We start from the raw sequence: 11543 nt of genomic DNA, 5'->3' as shown, positions 1-11543 counted from the left end.
GGAAAACTATTTGTAATAATTTTATTTTAAATGTTGGGCTTTGCCTTAATTGTCAATCTGATGCAGTAGGTTTTTAAACCTGTTGTACTGTCGAATTAAGAGAAGCAAGTTGCTGTATTTGAATTTTATGTTCTTCAACCCATAGTATATTAACCTGTAACAAAACCACCCAAGAAACTGCCTTGTATAATTTGGCAGGAGCAAGAACTAGTGAAAGCAATGGGATAATCTTTCCAATCAGGAAAATTGCTCCATCCAACTTCTTGTTCATCGTACTTCACTGTAGTAGTCATAACGTTCTCCATGCAAGTTCCTTCTCCATGAAGGCATGAATAATCATTAGAGTTACCGCAAGTAAAGTGGTAGTGATGACGAGGATAAAACCTGAAAACAGATTTTTGGGGAAATATAGTTTACCAGAATGAAAGAATAAACGTAAACTAGCTCTCAAAACAACAGTCTAAATGAATTTTGATTTACTGTAAAAGCATAAGAGCTAGCCCAGGTTCTTAAATCATTTTTCTTCGCAACAAGCATATGGGGAAAATAATTCAACCTTGCCTGGACATGCCCGGGCTCGAACAGGGATACTGAGTGACATTATTTCTTGAAAAACAAACATTGCGAAAAAGTGCGTGTAATTATTTGTTACCGGAAATTTCCTTCATGAAAGTAAAGACTTCATCAATCAACTAAAATGTTTGCTCCACAAGCAGAAATAATGAGATACAGGGACGTCAAAAATCTCCAAATGGTACAAAGAAAGTCACTTACGTTCCTATACCAATAGCTACTAGCGCTGCGAGCTAGCAATAATAAGCTACTCCCTAATTTATTTTTGAAACTTAGGTTAAGAACATTTTGTTATTGTTGTTGTTGTTGTTGTTGTTGTCGATGCAGGTATCTTTGGATGTAAAGCTAAATTAGCACGCGTTTTTTAAACTTACCTTAAGTTCTCTTTCACTGATTTATTATTGCAGTCAAAAAAAATTAAAATTAGGGTAAACAAATGAAGACACCCGCAAATTTTTGCGAGATAAACTTTCGCGAACAAGAACTTTTCAGTTAGAAAAAACTTCAAAATTCTTAGCATAATTGAAAATGTTATAAATTTTCTTTCCTGAAATAAGAATTATAAGTATTTTGTGCGTTTTGGTGAAAAATGATAAAATAGCTTACTGGATAAACTTTCGCGAGAATTTCGGAAACTTTCGCGAGATAAAGTTTCGCGAATGAAGAAGCTCGCATATTTTCGCGAGATAAACTTTCGCGAAAATGGCGAAAAATCGCGAATTCGCGAAAGTTTCCCTCGCGAAAGTTTCCCCAATTAATATTTGTTATAAAAGCAACAAATAAAAGGAGATAACAATTATAATTTTTCGCCAAAAAAATGATTTTCAATTTTAAACTTACGATTCCGGTAGCGTCACACGATATGCACATTCATTGCACATGTTTAATGTACCGCTTTCCACGTCTCCTTTAGCGGTGCAAAACAGTTCTGTGACTTGCACCCCAGATATGCTCGCGAATTCTGCTTGCACTTTAGCTAAGTCTCGTTTATTAGTTGCCATCAATTTCTTTGTTTTTTTGTTTGCTAAATATTTACAAATTAGTATTCTAAAAGCAAAAGAGTCTAATTATATGGAAAGTGCTGACTTGTGTGTTGCCAGTATCTGAGCCAACTTGTTTCAAAATATCACAATCCATCTCTATAATAATAACCGTATTCCGTCTGTCTGTCTCTGCGCGGACCCCCCTCCCCCCCGCTGAGTTAGAAAATGATGTTACGGAAACACGAATATCAAATGCGATATATTTTTATCTACTTTGTTGCGACGGGTAAGTATAAAGGACGGACGAACCCGTGGATTTTTCCACGAGCAACGACTAGTCTCTTTTCTAATAGCCGTATTCTATTCAAAATGGTTGCGCGTAGCTTTGTTTCGGTAAGTTTCAGAATGACGGAAAAACCTGAAAAAAAGCTCAGGAAGGCCATTTTGGTTGTAATGGTGTCAACTTTGTAAGTCTTCATTTGCACTTTTTATCTTTTGAATAATTTGTATCTATAGGAATATTTATTTTTTGTATGTTTTCATATGCTAAGATGAATGTAGGAGTGTTTTATTCTAGCAAACAGTATCTATTTTTACGTTGGGGTTGTGACTGCCTAGCTAGTTCTTTAGCTGGCTCTTGTGATAAAGTAAAAGTAGCCAAATGCAGTTATGCAGTTTGGCTACAACAAAATTATAGCTGGAATATAATACTGCCATGAAAACTTATTCCGCCAAATAAAATTGCTTAGTGATTTTTTAAACTGGATGACGGGCTGTTTTCTGCGTTTTAATATAAACAGAGGTTGCAATAAAGTTTTTTGTATTATGACTATACGGACGGTTTACCTGTACTAAACGCTTACCCTGGTGTCACAATTAATTTTGAAACTTTCACGAAAGGTTATTCCGTAGAATAAGATAATATTGATCGATTGTTTTTACTATGACAGGAGAAGTTTGTACATTGTGCTTTTATTTCAGGTGAAGTTTGTTTTTAAAAATATATTAACCTGAAATACCATAATGTTAAGTGCGCTTCACTTGTTTCACGACATATTGTACACTTGTACTAAAGCGCTCCACCTGGATGTGTGGCTTAATTTGTGGCTAAGTGCGTTATAAGGCACTCATCGTGCCGTTTAACACCGGGTCACATAGTTACTTGTAGCTAAACACGGAGTTTCGATACTGAGTCCCACAGCTAGTTTCGATAATAATAGTTGCTGTCTATCGGCTAAAACTGGGTGGTGCTAAACCATGCACGAAATTGTTTAAGTCGTTAAGACGGGTGAATTTTCGTGGATTCTCAACGGACTAGCAAATGTTCTCCTAATCATACCCGCAGTCCGTCTGTCTGTTTGTAAAGCCAAGTTGTGTAAACTGCGCACGAAATGGAGACCCATTAGTACAGGGACAATAAAAAAATTGACAAGATATTTATAAATTTTTACTGTTATTCTATAATAAAGGACGGAATAAGGGACCAATCATGTACTTAACGCTTCTCGAATTTTGTGGTAAAGTTGTTTAACGCTTCTTTAAAAACCTATTTTAAGAGAATGAAACTTGGAAAGAAGAACGAAGAATTTTAAAAAATAGCTTCATAATTTTTTTAGGAAGATATAAACTTGTTTTAGCGGCTGTAAAGGAGGTATTCGATAATTAAAAATATGCTGTGTCAGCACATTTTTAGGCAAACAACTATACTTCAAAACTTATTTGGTTGATTTTCTATTTTACAATAATAACAGTGGTTAGCTGCTAAAAACACAAAATGAACTGGTTATAATATTTCAAAGGACACGCATTCAAGTTTGTCCGGGATGGATGAAGGATAGTGTAACCCTATTCAGACCGGGCAGGTAAAATCAACCTGCCTGCTGTTTATAAAGCCATTGTATGTTGAAAAGTCCGTACAAACTGAGATTAGGTGATATTTTTTTAAAGGTATCCTGCAACAAAATTTTACAAAAAATATCATTCATAGGCATTTTTTTTATCACCTGAGTGGTTTTTGTGATCTGAAGACCGTTAATTCATGATGTTTTTATTTCGCATTTTCCTAGTATAATAAGATGGAAAAGTGTTTTACACGACCCAAACGTGACTCCCATTTTATTTATACTTTGACTTAGCTATTTAAATCATGAAAATTGCTCCTAATGGTTTTTGCACATGTATTTTTGTCAAAATTGATATACTGCTAAAAATGTTTGCATATGATATTGCTACGTCCTCTTGTTGTTTTTTTAATTTTTAGGAGATATCTAGATAACAGTTTGACAGTAGAATGATATAATTTTGACTGAATTCTTAGTAGTTTACACAAAAAAGGCAAAAATTATGGATGCTGGCCTTTAAGCCTATAAGATGTTATATTTCAATAATTATAGACATAGTAGGTAGAAAAAATCTTTGTTATCTCTTCTTGTTTATACCCTTCTTGCATTTACCAGCACAGCAGCATATAGATACTACTCAAACGGTCAAATTTTGATGACCGTAGCTAACCTTAATGATTAGAATTGAGACCGTGTTAGTGCTTGAGAGGAAAATGGGAATTGATTAGACCTTCCAACGTTGCAAGCGTGCAATCTTTTACTAGAAAGCATATAAGTAACCAAACTCACCGTTGTACACTTGTTTATTTTTCAGGAAAGTGCGAACGTCCTTGTCCATCGCCTTTTTAAACTGCACCACCTTTGAATGTTTTTTTCGCTCTCTGGTCAGAATATTTTTGATGTTGTTTTGGTTTTCTGTAAGATCAGAATGTTGACTTGTTACTCGCCGTCGAGTATGTGTTACTCGCCTTCGCATATGAGTTTTTCGCCTCCTGATATGGTAATGTCTCGCCAAGACGTTAGCAACAAGAAAGGTTTGTATGAGCATCAGAAGTCTCTAAAAGAAAAAATATAAAATTAAATCCCTAAACGCAAATCAGACATAGAGGCAAACACTTTTCTGTCTTCTTTTGGATAATCATATAGATAGAAGGAGACAGTTAAAAAATAAAAACATGAGATACAGTGTGGACAACATGTTTTTCTTCTTTGGATTGCGCAAATGGATTGTTCTATCCATATATGGTTTGCTGCTTGCAATTAATCGCGCGATATAAAAAAGTAAGTTAACATTTCCCCACATTTATAAAGCCTAGTTCACACTACGTTTTTAATGAGTGAATTGTTTACACTCATTCGTTTACAGAGCAGTGTATTTGCTTATTTGTTTTCTGCATTTTTGAAAGTGGAACAAAATTTTTACTCGTCTACCGATGTATTCAAAAATCCAAAATAGCTGTCTTAAAGCGTAAGCAAAGTAGACTAAGAATAACTCGAGAAAAGAAAAAAGAAGTATTTAGAAACTGTTAAAATATAATGTGGTATAAAAAATCATTTGATTGTATGCAAGTTTACCCTCAAAATCCTAAAGGTATCATTACTTTCGTCTGTGACTGTGATTTATCAAAATAAATGATAAAATTAATTGAAAAAACAACAACAAATGATAGCCTAAATTCTTTCTGGGAACATACGTTCTGTCTACGCTTGAACATTGGCGAAAACTAAAATAGTGACTGACTTTTGCTATTAATATTTGACCAAGTACCCTCTTAAGCCCTATAGAAGTCGTATTTGTTTTCCTCTGTTCTCTTGCATTGATTTTAGATTAAATTAAAGTGAATCCCAGTTTTCTGTCCTGGGGCAACCCTATTTTAGGGACCTTCTCTAGCGGTTTCCCGTTTGGCTATGGTATACGGTTAAATTAATCTGGAAAGTTAAATTTTAGGAAAAAGCAAGAATTGCAGCCCCGTAGCCAAATCTTTTCGGAAAGGAAAGGAAAGGGGGGTATCAAATTCAAGAGTGTAGGTGTAAAAACAATGCAAATTTTGTATTATAAAATATCCTTGAAGTTGTGATCGTTACTGCGGATAACAAAAAAATCGGCAAAATTTATTGCGAGGCAATTGCTACCTCTTAATTGTGAGGAAATCCAGGCAAGGCTTTTTCTCTTTCTCAAAGTTATACACACTATGCCTGCCAATGCGAATCATTACAACAATTCAATAAATTAGATTTTCGTATTAACACTTTTGGACATTAAGAGGAGGGGGCATTGTTCGTTGTGAAATCGCCTGACTTTTACTTTTCTATATTTAGAACCCGCTTTTGAAAAACAAAAAGATTTGAATAAAAAATTTCCCTAATTTTACCAGTTAGTAGTGACCGGCCGAAAATTACAATTTTTTGCAGATTTTTTTGCTTTCAGGTAATTGTTTAGTGCGACTCTTACGTACAAAATTTGCACAAAAATGTTAAGCAATGCCCTGTCAATGTTACAGTGACTCTTTCTAATATATTTCTAACTGTTTATATATATTAATTTACAATTTTAGTAATAAATTATAAAAATAAAAAGGCAAAAAATATCTGCTCAAGCTGCGGTAAACGACATCCTGCAAATTGTGTACAAGGATGAAGACGCAGGTGTATCATTATTTAATCAATTTGTCAATATTTATGCTTATTAGTTGGTAATTTATAAATAGAAATAAGTAATCGTGCATGGTCAATACTCGCAGGCCACATTTTCTATATTTCTTACGGTATAACTTTGTATATATATTTTTTTCTCTGCAACATTTCCAATTACACTTTTTAGACTTACAAATTCCAGATGAAGATCATGGTGAGTCCGATAAGGAGCAAAATATGGTAGCAGAAAACAAGATAGCGCAAACAGGGGAAACGGCAGCGGTGACGGTGAAAACGACAGCGATAACGATAAAGAACCCAACCCCAACCCACGTACACAAAAAGAATGCTCAATTATCAAATTATCACAGAAGAGTCCATTCCATAGAATCTGCCCTTGATGAATCCAGCTACCAGCCAATGAATATTCCTGAAAAGGTAAAGAAAAGGTATCATTAAAAATAAACAGGATAAAAAGGAAACACTTTTATATAACTTTTTAAACCAGAAACCAGACAATATTGGTTGACAGAGAAGGGCCGATGTTATAAAAGGCAAACTAGGTCCAGTGCCCAGGGCTAGAAATACTTGTGAACTTGTTGATGCGTTTCACATGTTTTTTACCAAAAAAATGTTTGAACTAATAGTAGAAAATACTAACAGAAAAATTAGTAACTTACGTGACTCGGCATGAAGGTCACGGCAATCAACGAGGATTCAAGCTTTTGTTAGATTGATTTGTATAGGGGACTTTTCTGCCTCCATAATTTTTCACTCCTAAAGCTCTTTTTGGTTTGGACCGCCAATATTTGCTGCAACCATGTCACGTAACCGATTCTTTGTTCTTACGGTGTTTTTGTTTTGATGACGAATCTACACGTGCTGCACGCTGGAAACAAGATTGCTTTGCGGCTGCATGAAAAGTTTTGGAAATATTCAACAAGAAATGCATGACATGTTTGATGGAAACTACGCCCGCTATATGCAGGCAAACCACAAGCTGGAGATGGTGAATTTTATCGTACAGGTACAGAAAATGTAACCATGTAACTGATCATCAATCTCATTAGATCGCGTTTATCCTTGCAACATGGTTTCTCACTGAAAAATATGTAACTTGCATTAGTACCCGGATTGCAAACAGAAGTGATTTACCGAAGGATATCAAAAACGTTGATAAGCGGGAGGTCCTTTTGACTGATTTTTATTCAGACGACAAGAACCATCTGATCTTGGGTTCGTATGTTGTTAGTACCCCGACAAAAGAGAAAAAGAATAAAGCCAAGCATCAAACAAAAAATTCTGTTAACACTTGTATCGATGGGTATCCCGAATGCCGTGACCCCAACAATACTAGATTTCCCGCTGTAGGTGAAAGGAGAAGAAGATGCAAAATTTGTATTGAAGGATTGGAACATGGTGTAACTCAAGACAAATTACTAAGTCAAAAATCATCATGTCAATCGTGCGGTAATAGTACATGTCAAAAACAACTTGTCCGTATTTGCCATAGTTGAACGGACTAAATTTTGAATGTGCAATTGACTTTTTTCATCTAGTTTTCTTGTTTTGTTTTATTTTACTACTTTAGGAACTAGTTTTACTGAATCTTCTCTGCCTTTAATATATTTTACTGATATATAGTACGTAAATTTACTTCGTTTACCCTGATTTTTCTAGTTTTTACGGATAACATTTTGGAATTTGTTAATTTATTTAACAGGCTCAGAACGAAGATTTAAATAATATTTTTCAATTAGTTACATAATATCAACTTATGAAAAACAAAGTTAATGTGTGAAAAAAAGAGAAAATTAAATCTTACCATGCTTGCTGGATCTGTTAAACGTCCTTCTCATCTGTCAGTGAAAGTCAGACTAATTATGTGCGTTCTCTTTTGAACTAATTTGTGCAATTATTTTAGTTTCGTTACTATTGAAACCTAAATTTCGTTATTAAATCAAAAAAGATTATTGAAATACTTGCGCTACCACTGTTACTTTCGTATTGGCTTTTTTTGCAGTTGTGTTATCTGAAATTCTCCTTTAGCTTATTTGTCATTTTATCTAATGCATCTGTTTTTATAAAAAATGGCAATGAATTAACCAACGCAATTTCAATTGATTCAACATAAAGCAGGTTCGTTCTCGAAGTGGTCGAAAAACTACTTTAAATGTAACAGATTTGAACTCACACACAAAATTTCTTTTTGCATCTTTACTGCCTTTACACACACATAAAGTTAAGGGAAAAAAATGTTAAAGAATATTGAAGTTTTAAAGGATATCGATAGGTACCAATTCACGACGTTGAAATGCTGAAATCAATGGATCCCATTTCTTTGGGATGTACACATTTTAACTATGAAATATTATACCTACACCATTCTTATTAGCACGATGTTTTAGAAGTTCCTTTTTTGTACCTTGAAAATATAAACAAATTGCTTCCAAACAAAAGCTACATAAAGTATAAAAATATCCCACGAAGCTTTTTTAATTGTAGTAAGCTTTACTAACACAAGTCACAGCTGTAAGTAATGATCTTATCTGTATTTAATAAAATAACTGATTAAAGTCTTTTCACTCCAGTATAATTTAATATTTTTAAATTAAAACGGACAATATACCAATTAAATAAACTTCACTTCCTTCATTGCCTTGTAGATTAGTAATTTCGTCACTTTAAGAATGTCTACTGTCGGACAAGATTTTCGTCACCTATCGAAAAATCTCAGCATTTTTATTTATTTGACGGATTATTTTGCCTGCACTTTCGTCACTTTTTTAAAAAAACTTTTCCAGAAGAAAAACTACTTTTAAAGATAATTAACTCCTATATATACGGAGGTATGGCACTCAAGGGCTAAAATATGCTGATATCAGCAGCAAAAATCTGAAAATCATAAGGCAGAACCACATTTTTTCAAAATTACCCAGGGTTCCTCCACGTTATCCATCATATTGGCTAGCGCTGAAACTTGTGAACGAGACGCAGTTGGAAGCTGAGGAATCGTGGCTTCGAACTGAAGACATGCTAAGAAATTCCATGAGTGGTGCAAGGGAAAGAAGAGGAAGTCTTAAGTAATTTTTTTTCATTGGATTTACAAGAATTTGAGGAACCCCACAATAAGAAGTAAAGAGCAGAAACGCCTTTTTGATGTCTGATGACGAGGGATGGTCACATCTGGATAATATTTATTTTGTGATTCTAAGCTACCTAGCTAGTACCATGCCAGTACTCCAGGGACACATTTGTTATTAAATAATTAAGTGATAAAGTACAAGAGCTAAATATATTATTTTATTGTAGCTAGCTACACAAAAGATTTTTCAAGGCATTCTGTCATTTTAAATAAAGATAGCTGCCTGCTAGCAATTTGGACCTCCCATAACAGTGAACAGTCAAGACTTGAGTATATAGCTAGTTACCTAACTAGCTATATACAAGGCATTGCATGTTGGTTAAATATGATGTCACGACAAACAGAAACTTATATTTATAAATAAATTTCTGCAAATGTTCAGGTTTCTTTTATCGAACAGAAACCTATTTTTCATAAAAATGTTTTGTGGATTTTCAGGTTTCTTTTATGAAATAACAAAATTTTGGAAAGTATAGCCAGAAGTATTATTCGCTTGGAGCCGGAAGACCTAAAGTCTCTGTCCAGTAAAGGGTAAACTGTGTCACACAGAGGACACTTAGTGTAATGTGTTACAAATCCAGTGGAGCGCTTATAACATTACAGGTGTAATTCCTTTTTTATAAACCAACATTCACAGGACTTATGATGAAGCCTATTGTTACTTCTGCAAAGCACATACAGTTGTTTAGCAATTTTCATTTTGCATAATAAGCTCCTGTAGATATTTAAAAATTAATTGTGAGTGGCACCAGGCTGAGCTATTAGTGCAAGTAGACGTGTTACAGATCCAGGTGGACAAAAAAATAACTTCTAACCACTTTTTATTTATACGGCATAAAATTTAGATTATGTATTTGGCACTGTGCTTAAGAAGCTCATTTCCACTTTCTCTGAGCTGGATAAGGTATTTGATCCTAAACCCGGGACACTTTACCTGTTTAAATTATTATAAATCCTGAGAATCACTTTGAATGTTTTCTGTACACATGGCTTGTCAAAATTGATATGCTGTCAAAAACAGTTTATCGGCGTCTCCAAAAATGGCTATATTCAGGAGCTCAAAAACTATGATAGTAGTAAAAAATTTTTTTGGGTTCATTTCATCAAACTGGTCTAAAAACATGTAATACTAAGTTTCAAGTCATTATTTCAATTTTTACTGAAGTAATAGGACTTTTACTTAGTATAGTTTTAGCATAGTTTTTCATACCGCTCACACCAAAATGGCTGCAGGGACTAATCGGTTTGAAATTAATTTATAATATTTTTATAACAACCCTTTTCTCTTTATGTGTTTTCATTTTCCTGCAAAAGTTGTTGCATAGCTTATGTATATGACATTATAATAAGCACGAAAAGTTACTGTGCGACATGGGTTTTAAACCTTAAAAATTTCCAGCGAGAAATTTGAAAACTAATAGCTAACTTGAGAAGGTTTCTGAGGTTTTTTATGAAAAATCTTCCATATTACCCATATGGGGTAACTTGATAAACAATAAATTTTCCTGTAGGTGTTCTATAGTATGTGTAATATAATTGTAAAAACTGTGATGTAATTTTCCTCTTAAGTTTTGACTTTTAACCCAGCTAAAAATCTCAGCCTTGTCCTTTCATACTTAGTCTAGCTAGCTATAGCGAAAAAGTTTAATATTCAAACTTGACCTATTTTACTGAGTATTAAGTAGTAAATGCTTGTTTAATCCTTAATCTAGCTATATACGGTATCTAAGCTAAACATCAAACAACATCGAGGCTGTTCTCTTTTGTAAACAAACCCAGTGGTATTCTTGTAATAAGTACCAAATTTTATGTGTGCATTTCTTGCGCTTATGAGTGTAACCAAAGTGCCCTGTACGTAAATCCTAAAAATTTATGTCATTAGCTCACTCTTTACGAATGACACCACATAACAAAAAACCGTGCTTTGCTATTTCCCTTAACCTCTACCGAGATTTGGTTGTGATATATATCAGAATTAATTGTCTTTAATATCCGTCATACTGGTATCTTATTAACCACCACAATATTATCGTGTAGAGCTTAATATATTATCAAGAGAAATTTAATATAATCATGTATATTGAGAACCGTTTACCGAGAAGTGTAAAATTTATTTTTTGGCATTTATTAATTTTTGATCAGAGCATGCGCGGAACATCTATGGTAAATTTTGTGGAATAACAAACGTTTTGTTTGCTAATTTAGAACGCGCGAAAATAAGTACGAGTAAGGTTTGATTCCTGATGCAGTGAGTTGTTATTATAAAAAACTTGCATAGATCTATAAATTCGTAAATTAGATTTTTTTTCCTTTCTGAATTTTTTTTTCAAAAACAAAGTGCTGCTCATCTAATAAACCTAGCTGATA

General features: G+C 33.8%; 1 protein-coding gene across 3 annotated transcripts; it reads right to left on the bottom strand.

Annotated features, from left to right (window-relative positions):
* Positions 1-109: 109 nt before the first annotated feature.
* Positions 110-8089, bottom strand: LOC130644728 (uncharacterized). 3 transcript variants are annotated; one of them, XM_057450446.1, is made up of 4 exons: positions 7857-8089; positions 4187-4454; positions 1414-1597; positions 110-384 (listed from the first exon to the last, which is right to left on the bottom strand). In XM_057450446.1, exons 1-4 carry the CDS (start codon positions 7857-7859, stop codon positions 150-152), a joined length of 690 nt encoding a protein of 229 aa, XP_057306429.1. In that variant the 5' UTR covers positions 7860-8089; the 3' UTR covers positions 110-149. The 3 variants fall into 3 exon arrangements, with proteins under 3 accessions (XP_057306429.1, XP_057306430.1, XP_057306431.1); XM_057450447.1 differs by lacking the exon at positions 7857-8089 and adding an exon at positions 6225-7386; XM_057450448.1 differs by lacking the exon at positions 7857-8089 and adding an exon at positions 6369-7386.
* Between the last annotated feature and the right edge of the window lie 3454 nt (positions 8090-11543).

Source organism: Hydractinia symbiolongicarpus, chromosome 5 (assembly GCF_029227915.1).
Source record: "Hydractinia symbiolongicarpus strain clone_291-10 chromosome 5, HSymV2.1, whole genome shotgun sequence".
In the NCBI taxonomy this organism is placed as follows: domain Eukaryota; kingdom Metazoa; phylum Cnidaria; class Hydrozoa; order Anthoathecata; family Hydractiniidae; genus Hydractinia; species Hydractinia symbiolongicarpus.
This window is presented reverse-complemented; position numbering and strand designations above follow the sequence as displayed.

Coding starts and splice junctions, on each gene's coding strand:
- LOC130644728 (XM_057450446.1), bottom strand. Junction 1,598..4,186: donor AAATAAACAAGTGTACAACG/GTGAGTTTGGTT, acceptor GTAAATATTTAG/CAAACAAAAAAACAAAGAAA. Junction 385..1,413: donor CGTGTGACGCTACCGGAATC/GTAAGTTTAAAA, acceptor ATCTGTTTTCAG/GTTTTATCCTCGTCATCACT.